General features: G+C 43.1%; 2 protein-coding genes across 4 annotated transcripts in view; one reads left to right on the top strand and one right to left on the bottom strand.

The window, feature by feature from the left end:
• PKD2 (polycystin 2, transient receptor potential cation channel) overlaps window positions 1–8,615 on the top strand; it is a 68,934-nt gene extending 60,319 nt beyond the window's left edge. The window contains exons 13-15 of one of the 2 annotated variants that reach the window (XM_069743452.1): window positions 3,076–3,236; window positions 3,577–3,724; window positions 4,118–8,615. In XM_069743452.1, coding sequence (XP_069599553.1) covers window positions 3,076–3,236; window positions 3,577–3,724; window positions 4,118–4,357 — 549 coding nt within the window. In that variant the 3' untranslated portion in view covers window positions 4,358–8,615. Of the gene's footprint in view, window positions 1–3,072; window positions 3,237–3,576; window positions 3,725–4,117 lie in introns of both variants that reach the window. The other variant, XM_069743450.1, reaches the window with a different exon arrangement.
• Window positions 8,616–11,354: 2,739 nt separating this feature from the next.
• The window catches only part of ABCG2 (ATP binding cassette subfamily G member 2 (JR blood group)), a 176,152-nt gene continuing 166,062 nt past the window's right edge, over window positions 11,355–21,444 (bottom strand). For both annotated transcript variants that reach the window (XM_069743442.1, XM_069743443.1), the window contains 2 exons: window positions 14,595–14,686; window positions 11,355–12,238 (listed from right to left, as the gene is read on the bottom strand). In XM_069743442.1, the coding sequence (XP_069599543.1) occupies window positions 12,091–12,238; window positions 14,595–14,686 (240 nt within the window). In that variant the 3' untranslated portion in view covers window positions 11,355–12,090. The remainder of the gene's footprint in view (window positions 12,239–14,594; window positions 14,687–21,444) is intronic.

Here is a 21,444-nt window from a genome sequence, read left to right as displayed (position 1 = left end):
ATCACAGTCTCTTACAGACTCATTACTCACACAGTCGTACACAGTCCAGGATATCCTCCGGATAGCAGCCGGGCACCATATCCACCTGTTTGCAATCGTTGCACATGCTAGTCCTCTTTCGGGTACAGGATATCCACCTCCGGGCACAGGACTGACCACATCCGAGACCAGTACCATGGACGACTTGCATCTCTGTGTACGCTGCGGGTGCCAGGCTATTCAGCTGCCCTGGGCCTGGGCTCTGCTGGCCTCCATGCACTCTGCAGACCAGCACACACCAGACTGACACTGACGTGCAACTCGCACACCTGGCCTCCTGGCCAGACACCTGACACACCCATACCCCTTACTGCAGGGTTTTTAAACACACACAAACCTTTGGCCTTCAGCCACATGGAAAACCCGGACTGGAAATCCATGACTCTCATGCACACCTATGGACTTCATCCATCTGCATGCACAATCTGGGGAGAACAAACAGCGCCCCCTAGCTGTATCAGAGGCCACAGCCTCACTATATATATATAGTGTATATATATATACACAATATATGTGCAACATAGGGCTGTTAACCCCAGGGAAAAAAAAATACTATGTATGTATACAAATATATAGTAGGGGGAAAATGTATTTAGTCAGCCACGAATTGTGCAAGTTCTCCCACTTAAAAAGATGAGAGAGGCCTGTAATTGACATCACGGGTAGACCACAACTATGAGAGTCAAAATAGGAAGACAAATACAGAAAATCACCTTGTCTGATTTAGCAAGATTTTATTTTGCAAATTATGGTGGAAAATAAGTATTTAGTCACCTTAAAACATTCAAGATTTCTGTCTCTCATAGACCTGTAACTTCTTCTTTAAGAGGCTCCTCTGTCCTCCACTCATTACCTTTAGTAATGGCACATGTTTGAACTTGTTATCAGTATAAAAGACACCTGTCCACAACCTCAAACAGTCACACTCCAAACTCCACTATGGTGAATACCAAAGATCTGTTGAAGGACACCAGAATCAAAATTGTAGCCCTGCACCAGGCTGGGAAGACTGAATCTGCAATAGGCAAGCAGCTTGGTGTGATGAAATCAACTGTGGAAGCAATAATAAGAAAATGGAAGACATACAAGACCAGTGATAATCTCCCTCGATCTGGGGCTCCACGAAAGATCTCACCCAGTGGGGTCAAAATGATCACAAGAACGGTGAGCAAAAATCCCAGAACCACACGGTGGGACCTAGTAAATAACCTGCATAGAGCTGGGACCACCGTATCAAAGGCTACCGTCAGTAACACGCTACGCCGCCGGGGACTCAGATCCTGCAGTACCAGATGAGTCCCCCTGCTTATGCCAGTACATGTCCAGGCCTGTCTGAAGTTTGCTAGAGTACAGAAGAGTATTGGGAGAATGTCATATGGTCTGATGAAACCAAAGTACAACTGTTTGGTAGAAACAAAACTCACCTTGTTTAGAGCAGACAGAATGCTGAGTTGCATCCAAAGAACACCATACCTACTGTGAAGCATGGGGGCGGCAACATCATGCTTTTAGGGCTGTTTCTCTGCAAAGGGACCAGGACGACTGATCCGTGTACATGAAAGAATAAATGAGGCCATGTATCGTGAGATTTTGAGTGCAAACCTCCTTCCATCAGCAAGGGCATTGAAGATGAAACGTGGATGGGTCTTTCAGCATGGTAATGATCCCAAGCACACAGCCAGGGCAACGAAGGAGTGGCCTCATAAGAAGCATATGAATGTCCTGGAGAGGACTAGCCAGTCTGAAGATTTCAACCCCATAGAAAACCTTTAGTTGAAAGTCCGTGTTGCCCAGCGACAGGCCCAAAACATCACTGCTCTAGAGGAGATCTACATGGAGGAATGGGCCAACATAACACCAACAGTGTGTGCCAACCTTGTGAAGACTTACAGAAAATGTTTGACCTCTGTCATTGCCAACAAAAGATATATAACAAAATATTGAGAGGAACTTTTTCTAATGACCAAATACTTATTTTCCACCATAATATGCAAAATAAATCTTGCCAAATCAGGCAAGGTAATTTTCTGGATTTGTTTTCTCATTCTGACTCTCATAGTTGTGGTCTACCTATGATGTCAATTACAGGCCTCTCTCATCTATTTAAGTGGGAGAACTTGCACAATTGGTGGCTGACTAAATACTTTTTTTTCCAACTGTACCTACCTACATATATAATTTCTTGGGATTATCAGCCCCATGTTACACATCACATGAGTGTGTACATTTCTACCAGTAAAACAGCTGAAAGAGTAACCAAAGAATAACTGTTATTTTAATTTTCCTTCCATAAATTAATAGTACACGTGACAATAAGAAGTTTTATATGTATCGTATCAGAGAAACCTGCTTCTTTCTCCTCCGGCTCCTGGACTGATCTTTCATTCTCAATTCCCAAATGAAATCCGTCCTCAGTAAATTGATATTTTCCCATTACTTTATGATGGGAGATGACAGTTGGTGCTCATAATGTTCTATGTAGAACTGTACATGTCAGTGTCAGTCTCTAGCCTTTCCCTCCATATAATTTTATAAACAGCAAATCCTTTCCCAATAATGTGAAAAAGTGTCTTGTCTGAATAGTTTACAGATCAATTGAGAATGAATGTTCAGTCCAGGAGGAGAAAGAAGCAGCTTTCTCTGATCAGATACATTACAAAGTTGCATATTTTCATGTGCACTACTGATGAAATAATCATTAAATTGATATTTACTCTTTAAAACAGGACCTGTGTGTCACCAGGTGAAAAGTGCTTAGTTTTTGCTCTTATGTTATTCTACACTAGTGTTTCGCCAACTCCAGTCCTCACAATCCCTGCAGGTCATGTTTTCCGGATATCCACAGGTGAGAGAATTCATGATGTATTGACGACCTCCTCTGGAAGTTTTGGACACCATACGCACTGACCCTTTTTTTTAATCAATAAGTGAGGGATTGGGTTTCCTTTTTATGTCTAACGTTAAGACTCGCATCTAGATCGGCCTGACATCCCATGATCAGCAATCAGTAGCTGCATGTTTGTTTCCTCCAAGGAGGACCTGGAGCTGGACCGCAGCTCTCTGCCTCGCCCCATGAGCAGCCGCAGCTTCCCACGCAGCCTTGATGACTCCGAAGAGGATGATGATGAGGACAGTGGACACAGCTCTCGCAGGAGAGGAAGCAGCTCTAGTGGCGTCTCCTATGAAGAATTTCAAGTGTAAGTGCACGTTTCACCTAGTTTTCTATCTCTCTTCCTTCTTTCTTTATCTATAAAAGGGTTAATACCTTAAAGGCTACGGTGAGCGCTGAGTGGAATTGTTGCTTCATGCTAAAGGTAAAAGAATATTACCATTACCTGTTATTTGTCGAAGGGGAACACTACTCTCTTCTGGGGGAATGACGTTCCATGGGGACCCCAGGTTGTAGCTTTCTATGGAGATTTTAATGCCATGTATACAAGCCAGAAGGCCCCAAACTGTCCCCCATTTATCGGTTCCCAATTTTTCTGTCCTTTGATATACCCAATGCAAGCATATAAATGATCTGTCTTCCTGTAGCCTGGTTAGGCGAGTTGATCGGATGGAACACTCTATTGGAAGTATCGTGTCCAAGATTGATGCAGTGATTGTTAAGCTGGAAGCCATGGAGAGGGCTAAAATGAAGCGCAGAGAGGTCCTGGCACGACTTCTGGATGGAGTCACCGAGGTATGTGTCTTATTAAAGACTCTACTCTAATTCTTTACTGAATAATAGTTTTTGGAAATGTAAGGGAAAGAATTAATAAAAACCTATGCATGGGATGAGTGCCTAATGAAAGCAGTCAGAGGGGAGAGCATCACAACTCCGCTTTCCTGGCTTTGTACTTATCTAGAATATTGAGGGAAGGGTAACCAGTCTGGCACAGGTAGCACTGGCTCCTCCGGCTAATGCTATGTTGTTCTCTGGCTTCATGGTTTTGGTTGGATTGTATAGGGGTAGTGAAATCTGAAATGATTGCTGGGAGTAGAATACAATAAACCTAAGTCCAGAGGGTGATATACAATCGGGGAGAGGTGGACTTTATGACGAGTTATAATTTTCATTTTTCTTCATGTGTAGGATGAAAGGCTTGGCCGGGATAATGAAATGCACCGAGAACAAATGGAGCGCCTGGTGAGAGAAGAATTGGAGAGATGGGAATCTGATGACGCTGCTTCCCAAATGAGCCACCGCTTGGGGACTCCTAGTGGAGCCAATGGCCAGGCACGCTCCAGGAGCTCACGCCCTCCCTCCTCACAGTCCACAGAGGGCCAGGATGGGGGAGCAGTGGCCACTAGTGTTACTAACAGCCAAGTCTAAATACTGACGTAGTGGGTTGGTCACCGTTAATGAATTATGGGTAGTTGTTTTCAGGCCAATAAGTCAAGAACGGCAGTTTGCCGTAACCAGACCTGAGCAATTTCTTATTCTAGATGTTCAACGAAGCACACAATGATCCCTGGCTGCTCAGGACAGTAGTAGAGCGATCACCACAAACAACGCACCTGCCCAGAGTTTTATTTTGTGAGAATGCTACTGGGGTGCGTGGTGAGACAACACAGGAACTGTTTCCATTTAAATGTCCAGGCTTGTTTATTGGTGCTTCATAAACCCTGCCACAAACAAACGAAAATAAACGGCCTTTCAGTGCAGGCAAAACAAAATAAATAATTCCAGTAAAGTCACTTTAGAGACAGTCCTGGTCACACAGGCTGGATAGCATCCAATGTACCGTCTGGAGACACCACAGAGGAGGTCTTCTTATCTCCATATGCAGGCCATGTGTCAAACAAACAGACTCTATTCTATCATCTGAACCTCACCCAGAGGTGGGGTATGTTGGGAGCCAGATCCACCAATCTCTCAGGCTACCCATTAACCTGACCCAAATGCCCAAAACAAGCCTTTTAGTACTATGTGCACTAGAGCATTACCCCAGGTTTACACCACAGGGGACAACCACCTAAGTGATACGTACCTCCTATCAACTATATGTCCAGTAGCCACCTTACAATCCTCAGAGCACAGTGAATAAGAGATGAAATACGCACACATTGATGTCCTGCATGTAGACGAACATAAGGCTTAATGCTGCAGGCTGATGAGCAAATACGTTATACAGTGAGGCTATAAGACTATTGGTACTGTCTATATGCAGTGTATTATAATAGAAAGGTGTAGTGCAATTTAACCTGATCTTTCCCTTGTCATATAATTTAGATTACTGCTTAGATTTTACTGCTAGAATGTACACTATTTAAAGTAACATTTTAGTATATGTCAAGCATTAGGTGTGTTTGGGGGGTTTTCTTTGGAAGTTAATGTATAAAAATGTCCATGTAGGGAAGAATAGCAGAGCTTGCGGTGCTCTCCTGAACTGCACTCTACTGGTGTGAACCATTTATTTTATTGTATATAAGCCCAGATCGATGATGGAGCAGTCATAAAACGTATAAAGGGGTTTTAGGGTCAGTCTAGAGTCGTGATGAGCTGTTAAACACGGTTCTACCAAAGATGTGAATGGATCTGTCCTGTGAGATCAGGAAAAGGCTTTTCCAATGAAACCAAGAATCGGGTTCTTCTGTAGGGAGGAGCGGACCCGTGGATGTTTGGATTCCTCCGGTTTGAGCGAACTTCTAGTCCAAAGTTTTGTTCGAGCACCAGAACTCTGCCTGATCTTGAATCCCAACCCTATAGAAGTCAATGGGGACTCTCTGTGTCTATCTCTGTCTCCAGCATCCGATCTCCGTATACGGGAGAAGTCCGTGTTCGGAATTCAGCGGTACAAACCCCGAATTTTACAGTTCACTATTTTTCTGTTATGTTAGGGCCCTGGTCAGAGTAAAAGAAATCTGACACCAGGTATTAGCTATCCCGTCTGAGAGCAGCTTGATGTAGGGGCAGATCTACGAGTTCTCGGAATGCTGTATAACCCCTTCCACAATACTGTTTGGCAGCTTTCTGTGTGCCAATCAGCGGTGGGGCGGGGATATACAGAGCTCATGAATATGGAGGTGTACTAGTCCTCTAGTAATGATAATTAAGTGATAATCAGTGATTTTATCAAAACTACAGCAAGTAGCCCAGGAAGTGATACATCACTGAAATCAGGATCTCTGTCTCTACATTATAGGTGGTAAAAACCTGATGACAAACTCTTATTATAGATGCATATCCGCTCCATCATTTATTCCAATCTAATCATGTAATCTGATCCAACTTTGTAAATAGGACCTAAACTGAAGAATACTTCTCTCTAATTAATAATCTCCGTTTATATAACAGTGGCACTAGAATTTATTTCTTTTGGATGCATATTTTATGCTCACACATGGCAGATTTCATAAGTTTTCAGAAGTATTTCACTAAGTATTTCAGAAGTTTCCGGGGTGGAAATCCCGCGCATATGAATAGGCTTTTCTCACCAGTGTGTGCATATATTTTTATATATTCCATTTATATGTATGAAACCGCTCTGCTACACGTGAACATACAGTGTAGGTAACACAAATAACTGAAGAAGACGACTGGGCAATAACAACCTTTGATTTCTAAATGATGCCAGTCGAAACATAAAGGACCTGTAAATAATTCTGTAGCATGTTGCTACTATTGTATTTTGTACGAACAAACTTCATCTTGAAGTGCTAAAGTTTCATGGATATCCGTGTACGTTTTATGGTTCCGCTCCAGCGTCAGAAGTAAATATATTTTACACTAGAACTTTGTGAATCACATCACATAGCGACATTGTATATGTAAGGTTTGGTATGAATGATTCTGGCAAAATTGTATCATGATGGACGGCTATTCACAAAGTGTGCGTAGTCACGCCGAAGTGTCCAAGTGTATGGTCGGTATGTTCACGCAGTTTTTGGGAGGCTAAAAAAAAAAATAACTTTTTTCAACCGAAATCCACTTCCATAAACGCGGCTTCTTTGAGAGCACGGGAAGGGTTTGGAGGTGTTTTGTCTTTAGTTTGTTTTGTTTTTCAGCCTTTTTTCTTGATAGTGTCAAGTTTGGAGTGGATTTCATGAACAGTCCACCTGAAATCAGTAATATTCACTGTTTTTGATTTTTTGGACTATTTTTGTTTGCTTGTTGTTTTTTTTGTGTTAAGATTTTCAAAACCCAGTCAGGAAAAAAAAACTAAAACAAATTCACCATATCCAAAGCCTAGTAGGTTTTCCACACTGATTGGCAGCCTTTTGACTCGATATTGTAAAGTTTTAGAGCGGATTCCACAAGGAATCTGCCTCAAACATGTAACATAGTTAGCAAGGCCGAAAAATACATTTGTCCCTCCAGTTCAGCCTATATTCCGTCTGAATAAATCCTACAATCTACGTCCTTCTAAAGAACCTAATGACTGTAAGATACAACATTGTTGCGCTCCAGGAAGACATGTCGCTTTTTTTTTTTTGTTTTACTGCAGCAAAGTTTTCAAAACCTCAAAAAATACTTTGGACGGAGGTTGTTTTAACAGAAAAGTGGATTTTCTGTTGAAATGAATCAGAAGTGTATTCATTGAGTATTGATGTGGACTTCGGAGCAGACCAGCTTCCAAATCATTGTCAAAAAATCTCAGTGTGAACATACTCTTACTGCTAAGCTGATTTGTCTCTCGTCATTGTAGTAAAGTACAGCTGAATAATGATGTGATATTCCCTTGACAACTTTGCACAATCTTTTTTTTAATCTGATTGCCGCATTATCAAATTGAACCAATTCAGGGACTGTAATAAAACTTGGGTATTAGGTGGCATTCTTTTATCAAAAGTACATGCCATAGAAATCTAATAGGTGCTGCTTTTATTTTTACAACCCGCACTTATCAGGAGGATAAAGGTCTCTTTCTCCCCATTCAGAGAAGTGACAATGCATTTGGCTCTTTTAATTTTACTTAAAGGGCTTGTCCGGTAATAACTTATTGATTGGTGGGGCCCAATGGAGTGACAATGTGCATGTTCAATCATTGCTCTACTCATTCCCTATGGGGCAGCTGAGCACTGCTCTTGTTTTTTTTCTGGCAGCCCCAAAGAGAATGAAGGTAATTTGTCTGACCTGCTGCTCCATTTCGTAATGGGGATAAAAGTGCCCCTTTGGGAATAAAAATTCCTCATTCGGCTGATTGCTGCCGGTTCCAGCATTCGGACCGCCACTGATCAGTAAGCAATCCCCCACAATAAATATAGTATCACTTATGCGGGGACAATTATTCACCTCATCTACTGCTTTTTGTGCTACAAGACTTCCCCATTATGCCAAAATATGTGGGTCCCAAAGTTGTACCCTCAATTAGTATCTGTCCCTGTGGTTCTACCCGCTATATTCGTCGACATGGAAAATTCATGTGATCAGCTACCAGACACTATTGGGAGTGCCTGTGATCAGATGGTTGAGAGACACGCAGAAGGGTACTGCAGGGTGCATGTGGCCCCCGGGCCACAGGTGTTGCACCCCTGCCTTAATGAGTGGTTATGTAGTGTAAGCTTGCATACACTTTATATGCTATAAGTACAGTATGTTATATCACATGCACTTTATGTTAATAAAGATATTGCCATCTTGGAATTTATTATGTCTTCTGTGCTTTGTGTCAGTGGTTAAAAGTAGAATTGAGACGTACAATAATGGTATGAGAGCAATTGATGGGGAATCCACTCCACAACCCATTAAATTGTCTATAAAGCACAAATGAAGAGCTCAAGAAATTAATTAATTTTAAGATTAACTTGCTGCTTCTCCACCGATTCCTACTCTCATAAAGTGTGTGGCAAAGTACTGTAGGCGAGGTATGTCTCACTAAGTCCTCTTTCACACATCCCTGTCTCAAGAGTATGTGTGGTGACCGGTTTCACACGTACCAGAGACACTGACACTTGTAGACCAAGTCAAATGAATGGGTTAGTGCACATATCAGTGTGTTTCCACGGATCGTGTGTCTGTGGGCAAAACACGCCAACATGTCCGTTTTTTACCATCAGCCCTGGCCGCTAAACGTCCCCCACATTTGCACACGGAGAACCCACATTGATGTCATCCATGTGACACGCATCGGCACTGGGGAAGAAGCGCTACAGTGAGGGCTGTTCCCCGACGGTGGGTGATGAATACGGCTCTCATTCTCCCCTGCTTTGCCAGCGATCGGCACAAGCAGAAGAGAATGATGAGAGTTATATTAAAGTCAGAACAATGACAGCAGGTCGGGGCTTTTGGGACTATTACTCCCATCATCCTCTGCAACCCTCAGCTGTTGGCTTCAGCAAAGTTGTTTATCAAGAATAGATGGTTCCCCCCCCAATTTTTAAAATTAAATAAATAGTTTAAAAAACACAGCATGGGATCCCCCAATTTTTGACAGCCTTGCTAAAAGCTCACTGCTGGGGGCTGGTATTCTCAGGCTGGTAAGGGGCCATTGATAATGCCCCCCCGCAGTCTAAAAATAGCAGCCCGCAGCTGACCAGAAAAGGCGCATCTATTAAATGCGCCAATTCTCGTGCTTTGCCTGGCTCTTCCCACTTGCCCTGTAGCGGTGGCAAGTGGGGTTCATATTTGTGGGGTTGATGTCACCTTTGTATTGTCAGGTGACATCAAGCCCACGGCTTATTAATGGATAGGTGTCTAAGAGACACCTATCCATTACTAATCCTATAGTTACATGGTAAATAAAAACAGCCAAAATATAGTCTTTTATTATAAATAAAACAAAACACAGTTTTCTATTTTTATTTAAAAATAACAAACACAGTTATACTCACCTAACGCCTAATTCCACCGAAGCCCTCTATGTCCTGTAATAAAACTAAAATAAAAAAACAATATACTACCATACCTGTCCGTCGTTGTGTTTCATGCCGTAATCCATGTCTGGGGGCTAAATAGTTTTCAACTTGGATGGTGTCAAGATGCAACCGTCCAGGCTGAGAACCACTGGTGAATGAGCTGCTGCGAGTGACCAGCGGTGGCATTTTCCCATGGTCCGGAGGTCACCGCAGTTATGCCCGACCTCGATGATGTCACCGTTAGTTACTGAGGCTTGAGTTTGCAGCATCTCATTCACCAGTGGTTCTCTGCCTGGACGGTCGCATCTTAGCATAAAGGTGCCAAGCGGGATGCAACATGGAGTAAGATACTCCCACAAGTCGCAGCCATTTTTTTAACCAACTATTTCAACCATTTTTCAGGGTGCAGCCAAGCCCCACATTTTTGGCCTTGTAAACTAAGGTGTCTGTTCTCATGGGGTGCACTTAGATAGTGCTAGGCAGCCCACCTAATCTAATAGTGTGGGCTTCACTTGCAGGCTGTAAGCCAGACACTGTGCATTACCTGTGTGTGACCAGCACCCTGTTACTAGATGGACTTATAGTCTTCCTTCAACCTTAATAACTATGTAACTATGTATATGTAACTATACAAGTCGCTTTTGTGCAATTTCATACTAAGGCTTGGTTCACATTGCGCTATGGCTCTACCTTTAACGGACTACGTTACACCGCGGCATAACGCGGTGTAACTTAGTCTGTTAACGCCGTCATAGACTGGGCGTGCGCTAGAGATGTGCCGTCATTTGAGTGACGGACCCGAGACGCGGGCTGCAGCGTTTCCGAATCCGTCACAGCGCAGATGGAGCTAGCAGAAGCTCCATCTGCGCTAGCGCTGTGCAAGCACCGGCACTTTCGTTAGTGCAGTCCGTTTAACGGATATGTTGAACGGACTGCACTAACGTAGTGTGAACCTAGCCTATGCAATCACCCTGTCCATGAATTGGTAGGCTGTGAGTGGTTGTCTCGTCACCTGTGTTGCCGCCATCTTCGCTACATGGGTTTGCTGCATCCTGAAAGTGCATTAGTTCTGAGGCCTGAGAAGGTTAGCACTGCTGCCCTTTTTGCTGTATTAATTCTTGAACTTTTGCAGGATTTTTAGTCCTCCTATTGTGGCTTTGCTATTAAGTTTAGTGTTGGGACTCGCATGTGTGAGGACCCTTGACACAAGTTGCGAGCCAAAATATCAACAAATACCTCTTTTTTTTAATGTCTAGAAACCGGGCCCTTCTTTTTCGCACTGCCACAGATTAATCTGGATACGGAGCTTGTCAGACGTGTGACCGCTCACATTGTGTGCTGGCTCTGCCCCCAATATCTTTAATTCATTTCGAAATAGTAAAATTTGCCATCATATAGAAATTCTCCTCTACACGCATCAACATGGAAGCGTCACATGGCAGCTTGCGGAATAATGGAGAGCTGCAGGGATGGTGTACCACTGCATAATGGGTGTAACACTCATGAGAGGTGTAAAGAATAAAGCTACAAAGTTAGCCCAAGGAAAACGAGTTTATTATTTAAATCCACAAGGCAGTTCATATGTAACTCTGCCCCTACAAGCTTAATGCATCTTAAAAAATAAAATAAAAATATTAATGAAAAGGCCGTTTCTGTGCAAACACTGCATAGCGTTTCACTTGAATTTTAACATTCAAACTTTAAATTTACAGCTGTTATAAAAAAACATTATGAGAAGTTGCCTCTAAACAAACATAAAAAACAAAGTAAAATGAATATTAATAAAGTATGTTATGAACATTAATCATAAATAATTATTTTCGAGTTTTTATTTTACAGAACACATGAGCTGCGCGCACAGTGAACAAGAGTTTAATTTACAGTACATTACTGTAAAACAATACTTAGAACATGGTGCATAGGAAAAATGATGATGCCTCCTCCTGGAAATGTAAACCATTTTGGTTTGGCCTTTGGGAAGGCTCGACAGTTAGGCATTTACAATATTTTGAAGACATTTATGGCTTTCATATTCCTACAAGTGCGTCATAACATTACGTTCACAGCTCTCATGGCACACTTGTTATGTTCAGGATCGTCTGCCAAACGTTGGCCGGAACATACGGTTGGGCATATACTGGCAGTATTACGCCGCTAATCCTTAACTGTGTTCCATACATTAGGATTGAGAAGTCACTTAGTGATTTGGCTTATAACATATTTACATAGAGGATTAGTGGCTAGATAACGTGTTCTTGTTGGATCTGCTTATGTGAGCTTCTTCATGAATTTCAACTTCAGGTAGGCGATTGTGAGGAATATCATGGTCATTATAGCTAATGCCAAGTGGTTCTGCCACAGGCCCCAGCTGCTGTAGTCAATGCCTTGATTTCTAAGATGATCTTCTCCAGAGCCCCTTTAAAAAAAAAAAAAAAAAAAACAACGAAAACATAACTAAAGTGCAGACTTTGGGAAAATTGACGGCTTCCGTTGATATTTTGCAGCTTTATGACCAGTATACTTTTTCAGATTTTTTGCACGTACTGGTCATTTGGCTATTACCGTACTTTTCTATTTTTTGCCACTTTTAACCCAATAGCAGTATTTTTTTTTAGCAATATTGGCCTGTTATTACGTGAAAATATAAAAACTTTACTTTTGTTTGTTTTTTTAATGTAGAATTTTAAAGAAATACAAAAAATATGTCTTTATTCCTTTAATCCAAGGTTATATATCAATATTTAGTTGGGCGACTGAGCCTTGAATATTATTAACAGGTTATTGTTACACTTGGTTATCATTGAACTGAAGAAGAAAAAGGGATTTTCCTGCATTTCCATCTATAAAATTCATCATTTTATTAGAAATTAATTTTACAACAGGAGTATAAAAGGTTTCTATTGTACACTACGCCTTAGTCATAGGTATATGATACATGATATGACAATATCATATTCCTATTACTAAGGGCGTAGTGTACACCAGAGATATTCCTATATTTGTATATATTGTACATGATTCATATTCCTAGGACTAAGGTGGTGTGTACGCCAGAAACGCGTAAGGTTTTATCCTCTATCCTTTAAATGAATTTCTAATAGAAAGCATCCAAGAAGTATCATTTCTCCTTGCGGAGAGTGACATGATAAGCATGTCGAGGTGAGGAGACTTAAAGCCGCAATGCTCCTCTGGGAAATATGCAAATTGTCTCTTCAGAGAGGAAGAGGACTAGAACTCTAGTGCCACCTATTCGAAGTAGCAATCCTAACAGTCAATGCCTCGTCACATGACTTAGGATAATAGCCAAACCAGAATCTCAGTGTTCAATGGCACTCTGAAATTTATGAATACATGAATTCTACCTTTTCTACAATTAAAAAATGTGAGATACCTAGCTTCAGAACATTATAATCCCATCCATCAGCGACAAGGTGACCTCATCTCACATATGTCCACTGGACACCCTTATCTACTTTTTTACCAGACAGATTTTTATTAGGGCTAATATGGTTTCAATCTCACTATATTTGAGGCCTGGTTAGGCACAAAGAGAGATTAGTCAGTAGTTAGGGTACCGTCACACAGTGGCACGTTTGTCGCTACGATTCGTGACGTTCCAGCGATATCGTTACGATATCGCTGTGTCTGACACGCAGCAGCGATCAGGGATCCTGCTGAGAATCGTATGTCGTAGCAGATCGTTTGAAACATTCTTTCGTCGCTGGATCTCCCGCTGTCATCGCTAGATCGGTGTGTGTGACACCGATCTAGCGATGCGTTCGCTTGTAACCAGGGTAAACATCGGGTTACTAAGCGCAGGACCGCGCTTAGTAACCCGATGTTTACCCTGGTTACCAGCGTAAAAAAAAAACAGTACATACTTACATTCCGGTGTCCGTCAGGTCCCTTGCCGTCTGCTTCCCGCATTCACTGACTGCCGGCCGTAAAGTGAAAGCAGAGCACAGCGGTAACGTCACCGCTGTGCTGTGCTTTCACTTTACGGCCGGCAGTCAGTGAGTGCGGGAAGCAGACGGCAAGGGACAGACACCGGAATGTAAGTATGTACTGTTTGGTTTTTTTTTTACGCTGGTAACCAGGGTAAACATCGGGTTACTAAGCGCGGTCCTGCGCTTAGTAACCCGATGTTTACCCTGGTTACCCGGGGACCTCGGCATCATTGGTCGCTGGAGAGCTGTCTGTGTGACAGCTCTCCAGCGACCACACTACGACTTACCAACGATCACGGCCAGGTCGTATCGCTGGTCGTGATCGTTGGTAAATCGTATAGTGTGACGGTACCCTTAGGGTTCCATCTAAGATAAGGTCACCTTGTTGCTGGTGGATGATGGGCTTATGCAATTTTGATCAGAACTATGAGCTAAGTTCCAGATGTTTTGTATGTTTTTATTGGAATTAAGGTATTGTTGCATGGCGTCTGTACATATAGCTTTCAATGTAGTGTCTTAATGGGGGCTAGCAGGGTTCTGCCATGTTCAACAAGGTATACAATAAACTCTAGAACAAATGGGACACTTATTCAACTTATAGCACTGTCTAAAACATATGTCATTACTATCAAAGTCACAGAAAACCCCTTTAAATATATATAGCCAGATCCAATGAAAGTCATGTAAACCCTGCTCAATTACTTTTTCATTCATGTATCACTGTATAACCTACTTTGTCACATGTTAATTAAAAGTTGTATAAAATAAAATAAAAACATGCAAAAAAAGGATCATTTAATTGTATATAGAAATGGGGACACTTACAATAGATTTGGGCTGCTTGCGTTGCACTGTACCTCTGTGACGTTCTTGCTGTTGCAGAAATACAGCCCTGGAAATTCATTTGCTTGCAGAGCCTGGTATGAAAAACAGTAAAACAATAAGCAAAATAAAAAAAGCCCTGGCTGCATAGCTCCAGTACATGCACCTTAGAGCACAACCAAAATTTTCAGGCTCCACTAACAAATCCTTACTGAGCAGTACATCCTTAAATCCTTACCCCAGCAGTGATCCAAGGTGTGTCCCCAGAAGTCTGACATATCTTCATAACATTATTACCTCAGACATAATCCTACTCCGAATATAGTCACACAAATATTACAAAAAGTCCTTACAGCAGGTGGACCATTAGATAGTATGGGGCACGACGTTAAAGTGAGTGTGTTAACGTTCCAGCTTTAGTGGTAATAGCTGTCCTCTACCACCTGTTCGCAACAAAAAATTCCTTTATGTGACCAGTTCCTGGGACTGGCGTAACATTTCTGGCATTAGAAATGCCGACACTTTTGCAGAATTTGATGCCTGGGTATAGTCACACACCATCTCCTCCCCAGCTCCACCTATTTTAGTGGAGCTGCTTCAAACTGGAGTGAAAGTGGCACATTTTTTGCAAGATGCGGAGTTGCTCAAAACTTTTGTCACAATTCAAAGTGTTTTACGTAAGTTTTCTGGTGTGAACACTTTGATGTATCTGCCCTATACAAGTCACTAGTACACCTACGTGTAAAAATACTGTGGACAATTAGGGACTCATGTTGTGAATTCTGTGGCAGAGCTCCTTCCTGTGGTCACAAGTGGTACTTCGGCTGATTCTCTCTGTGAGCTCTAATGCTTTGATCCTGGCTTCCTGTCAATGTTCCAGTGTTGGACTTGCTTTTCCCTGGATCATTCCTGTGGCCTGCTGCTCTGCATAGCTAAGTTCTTCTTTGCTATTTGTTTGCTATTTTTTCTGTCCAGCTTGTCTAATTTGTTGCTGGAAGCTCTGGGACGCAAAGGGTGTACCTCCGTGCCGTTAGTTCGGTACGGAGGGTCTTTTTGCCCCCTTTGCGTGGTTTTCTTTAGGGTTTTGTGTAGACCGCAAAGTTACCTTTTCTATCCTCGATCTGTTAAGAAAGTCGGGCCTCACTTTGCTGAATCTATTTCATCTCTACGTTTGTCTTTTCATCTTAACTCACAGTCATTATATGTGGGGGGCTGCCTTTTCCTTTGGGGTATTTCTCTGAGGCAAGGTAGGCTTATTTTCTGTCTTCAGGCTAGTTAGTTTCTCAGGCTGTGCCGAGTTGCATAGGCAGAGTTAGGCGCAATCCACGGCTGCCTCTAGTGTTGTTTGGAGAGGATTAGGGATTGCGGTCTGCAGAGTTCCCACGTCTCAGAGCTCGTTCTATGATTTTGGGTTATTGTCAGATCACTGTATGTGCTCTGATCGCTATGTCCATTGTAGTACTGAATTGCCTTTCATAACAGTACAGGAAGCCAAAAGTACTAATGATTGTCAATAGAGGGAAAAAAGAAGTTCTGAGACCATTTTTTTTTCTTTGCACTGTGTTTTGCCTTTTTTTTCCCCTAGACATTTGGGTGGTTCATTACACAGGTGTAGCGATGGACATTAGAAGTCTTTCTTCATTTGTGGATCAGCTCTCGGCAAGAGTACAAAAGATTCAAGACACTATTGATCAGAAAGCTATGTTGGAACCAAGAATTCCTATTCCTGATTTGTTTTTTGGAGATAGAACTAAGTTTCTGAGTTTCAAAAATAATTGTAAATTATTTCTGGCCTTGAAACCTCGCTCCTCTGGTGATCCAGTTCAACAGGTTTTGATTGTTATTTCTTTTTTGCGCGGCGACCCTCAGGACTGGGCATTTTCTCTTGCGCCAGGAGATCCTGCATTGAGTAATATCGATGCGTTTTTCCTGGCGCTCGGATTGCTGTACGATGAACCTAATTCAGTGGATCAGGCAGAGAAAAATTTGCTGGCTCTTTGTCAGGGTCAGGATGAGATAGAGGTATATTGTCAGAAATTTAGAAAGTGGTCCGTGCTCACTCAATGGAATGAATCTGCGCTGGCAGCTATGTTCAGAAAGGGTCTCTCTGAAGCCCTTAAGGATGTCATGGTGGGATTTCCTATGCCTGCTGGTTTGAATGAGTCTATGTCTTTGGCCATTCAGATCGGTCGACGCTTGCGTGAGTGTAAATCTGTGCACCATTTGGCGGTATTACCTGAGCTTAAACCTGAGCCTATGCAGTGCGATAGGACTTTGACCAGAGTTAAACGGCAAGAACACAGACGTCTGAATGGGCTGTGTTTCTACTGTGGTGATTCCACTCATGCTATCTCTGATTGTCCTAAGCGCACTAAGCGGTTCGCTAGGTCTGCCACCATTGGTACAGTACAGTCAAAATTTCTTCTGTCCGTTACCTTGATCTGCTCTTTGTCATCGTATTCTGTCATGGCATTTGTGGATTCAGGCGCTGCCCTGAATTTGATGGACTTGGAGTATGCTAAGCGTTGTGGGTTTCTCTTAGAGCCCTTGCAGTGTCCTATTCCATTGAGAGGAATTGATGCCACGCCTTTGGCCAAGAATAAGCCTCAATACTGGACCCAGCTGACCATGTGCATGACTCCTGCACATCAGGAGGTTATTCGCTTTCTGGTGTTGCATAATCTGCATGATGTGGTCGTGTTGGGGTTGCCATGGCTACAAGCCCATAATCCAGTATTAGATTGGAAATCCATGTCGGTGTCCAGCTGGGGTTGTCAGGGGGTACATGGTGATGTTCCATTTCTGTCAATTTCGTCATCCACCCCTTCTGAGGTTCCAGAGTTCTTGTCTGATTACCGGGATGTATTTGATGAGCCTAAGTCCGATGCCCTACCTCCGCATAGGGATTGTGATTGTGCTATCAATTTGATTCCTGGTAGTAAATTCCCTAAAGGTCGACTGTTTAATTTATCCGTGCCTGAGCACGCCGCTATGCGCAGTTATGTGAAGGAATCCCTGGAGAAGGGGCATATTCGCCCGTCATCGTCACCATTAGGAGCAGGGTTCTTTTTTGTAGCCAAGAAGGATGGTTCGCTGAGACCTTGTATAGATTACCGCCTTCTAAATAAGATCACGGTTAAATTTCAGTACCCCTTGCCATTGTTATCTGATTTGTTTGCTCGGATTAAGGGGGCTAGTTGGTTCACCAAGATAGATCTTCGTGGTGCGTATAATCTGGTGCGAATCAAGCTAGGAGATGAATGGAAAACTGCATTTAATACGCCCGAGGGTCATTTTGAGTATCTAGTGATGCCATTCGGACTTGCCAATGCTCCATCAGTGTTTCAGTCCTTTATGCATGACATCTTCCGAGAGTACCTGGATAAATTCCTGATTGTGTACTTGGATGACATTTTGATCTTCTCGGATGATTGGGAGTCTCATGTGAAGCAGGTCAGAACAGTTTTTCAGGTCCTGCGTGCTAATTCTTTGTTTGTGAAGGGATCAAAGTGTCTCTTTGGTGTGCAGAAGGTTTTATTTTTGGGGTTCATCTTTTCCCCTTCTACTATCGAGATGGATCCTGTTAAGGTCCAAGCCATCCATGATTGGACTCAGCCGACATGTCTGAAAAGTCTGCAAAAGTTCCTGGGCTTTGCTAATTTTTATCGTCGCTTCATCTGCAATTTTTCTAGTATTGCCAAACCATTGACCGATTTGACCAAGAAGGGTGCTGATTTGGTCAATTGGTCTTCTGCTGCTGTGGAAGCTTTTCAAGACTTGAAGCGTCGTTTTTCTTCTGCCCCTGTGTTGTGTCAACCAGATGTTTCTCTTCCGTTCCAGGTCGAGGTTGATGCTTCTGAGATTGGAGCAGGGGCTGTTTTGTCGCAGAGAGGTTCTGATTGCTCAGTGATGAAACCATGTGCTTTTTTTTCCAGGAAGTTTTCGCCTGCTGAGCGAAATTATGATGTGGGCAACCGAGAGTTGCTGGCCATGAAGTGGGCATTTGAGGAGTGGCGTCATTGGCTTGAAGGAGCTAAGCATCGCGTGGTGGTATTGACTGATCATAAGAACTTGACTTATCTTGAGTCTGCTAAGCAGTTGAATCCTAGACAGGCTCGTTGGTTGCTGTTTTTTGCCCGTTTTGACTTTGTGATTTCGTACCTTCCGGGCTCTAAAAATGTGAAGGCGGATGCTCTGTCTAGGAGTTTTGTGCCCGACTCTCCGGGTTTGTCTGAGCCGGCAGGTATCCTCAGGGAAGGAGTAATTGTGTCTGCCATTTCCCCTGATTTGCGGCGGGTGCTGCAAAAATTTCAGGATAATAAACCTGATCGTTGTCCAGCGGAGAGACTGTTTGTCCCTGATAGGTGGACCAATAAAGTTATCTCTGAGGTTCATTGTTCGGTGTTGGCTGGTCATCCTGGAATCTTTGGTACCAGAGAGTTGGTGGCTAGATCCTTTTGGTGGCCGTCTCTGTCGCGGGATGTGCGTGTTTTTGTGCAGTCCTGTGGGATTTGTGCTCGGGCTAAGCCCTGCTGTTCTCGTGCCAGTGGGTTGCTTTTGCCCTTGCCGGTCCCGAAGAGGCCTTGGACACATATCTCTATGGATTTTATTTCTGATCTTCCAGTTTCTCAAAAGATGTCAGTCATTTGGGTGGTCTGTGATCGCTTTTCTAAGATGGTCCATCTGGTACCCTTGTCTAAATTGCCTTCCTCCTCTGATTTGGTGCCATTGTTCTTCCAGCATGTGGTTCGTTTACATGGCATTCCAGAGAATATCGTTTCTGACAGAGGTTCCCAGTTTGTTTCAAGGTTTTGGCGAGCCTTTTGTGGTAGGATGGGCATTGACTTGTCTTTTTCCTCGGCTTTCCATCCTCAGACTAATGGCCAGACCGAACGAACCAATCAGACCTTGGAAACATATCTGAGATGCTTTGTTTCTGCCGATCAGGATGACTGGGTGTCCTTTTTGCCTTTGGCTGAGTTCGCCCTTAATAATCGGGCCAGCTCGGCTACCTTGGTTTCGCCATTTTTCTGCAATTCTGGGTTCCATCCTCGTTTCTCTTCAGGACAGGTTGAGTCTTCGGACTGTCCTGGTGTGGATACTGTGGTGGACAGGTTGCAGCAGATTTGGACTCATGTAGTGGACAATTTGACCTTGTCCCAGGAGAAGGCTCAAAGTTTCGCTAATCGCAGACGCCGTGTGGGTCCCCGACTTCGTGTTGGGGATCTGGTTTGGTTATCTTCTCGTCATATTCCTATGAAGGTTTCCTCTCCTAAGTTTAAACCTCGTTTCATTGGTCCGTATAGGATTTCTGAGGTTCTTAATCCTGTGTCTTTTCGTCTGACCCTTCCAGATTCTTTTTCCATACATAACGTATTCCATAGGTCATTGTTGCGGAGATACGTGGCACCTATGGTTCCATCTGTTGATCCTCCTGCCCCGGTTTTGGTGGAGGGGGAATTGGAGTATATTGTGGAGAAGATTTTGGATTCTCGTGTTTCTAGACGGAAACTCCAGTATCTGGTTAAATGGAAGGGTTATGCTCAGGAAGATAATTCCTGGGTTTTTGCCTCTGATGTCCATGCTCCCGATCTTGTTCGTGCCTTTCATGTGGCTCATCCTGGTCGGCCTGGGGGCTCTGGTGAGGGTTCGGTGACCCCTCCTCAAGGGGGGGGTACTGTTGTGAATTCTGTGGCAGAGCTCCTTCCTGTGGTCACAAGTGGTACTTCGGCTGATTCTCTCTGTGAGCTCTAATGCTTTGATCCTGGCTTCCTGTCAATGTTCCAGTGTTGGACTTGCTTTTCCCTGGATCATTCCTGTGGCCTGCTGCTCTGCATAGCTAAGTTCTTCTTTGCTATTTGTTTGCTATTTTTTCTGTCCAGCTTGTCTACTTTGTTGCTGGAAGCTCTGGGACGCAAAGGGTGTACCTCCATGCCGTTAGTTCGGTACGGAGGGTCTTTTTGCCCCCTTTGCGTGGTTTTCTTTAGGGTTTTGTGTAGACCGCAAAGTTACCTTTTCTATCCTCGATCTGTTAAGAAAGTCGGGCCTCACTTTGCTGAATCTATTTCATCTCTACGTTTGTCTTTTCATCTTAACTCACAGTCATTATATGTGGGGGGCTGCCTTTTCCTTTGGGGTATTTCTCTGAGGCAAGGTAGGCTTATTTTCTGTCTTCAGACTAGTTAGTTTCTCAGGCTGTGCCGAGTTGCATAGGCAGAGTTAGGCGCAATCCACGGCTGCCTCTAGTGTTGTTTGGAGAGGATTAGGGATTGCGGTCTGCAGAGTTCCCACGTCTCAGAGCTCGTTCTATGATTTTGGGTTATTGTCAGATCACTGTATGTGCTCTGACCGCTATGTCCATTGTAGTACTGAATTGCCTTTCATAACAGACTCCAGAGTATAAGAAGGATATAGCTGAACTTGAGTGGGTGCAGAGAAAAGCGACCAACGTTATTAAGGGAATGGCTGGAGTACAATACCAAGATCTGTAATTAAATTTGAGGTTATTCACTATGGACAAACAAACGCTTAGTACAATGTAGAAATATAAGAATTGGACAGTACAGAGATCTTTCTAATGATCTTTTTACACCTAGGCCTGGTGATAAAGGGGCATCCTTTACGTCTAGAGTATAGAAGGTTGAATGACACAGATTCTTTACTGTAAGAGCAGTGAGATTATAGAACGCTCTGCGACATGTTGTAATGGTTGATTTACTACAAAAGAACAAGGATTGTCTGAATGTCTTTCTTGAAAAACAATAGTATTACAGGTTATGGGCACTAGATTCTGTGATGGGATGTTGATCCAGGGAACTGGTCTGATTACCGTATGTGGCGTCGGGAAGGCATT

The sequence above is a fragment of the Ranitomeya imitator genome, chromosome 1, assembly GCF_032444005.1.
Source record: "Ranitomeya imitator isolate aRanImi1 chromosome 1, aRanImi1.pri, whole genome shotgun sequence".
Taxonomy (NCBI): domain Eukaryota; kingdom Metazoa; phylum Chordata; class Amphibia; order Anura; family Dendrobatidae; genus Ranitomeya; species Ranitomeya imitator.
The sequence above is the reverse complement of the archived record's forward strand: the minus strand, read 5'-3'. Positions and strand labels throughout refer to the sequence as shown.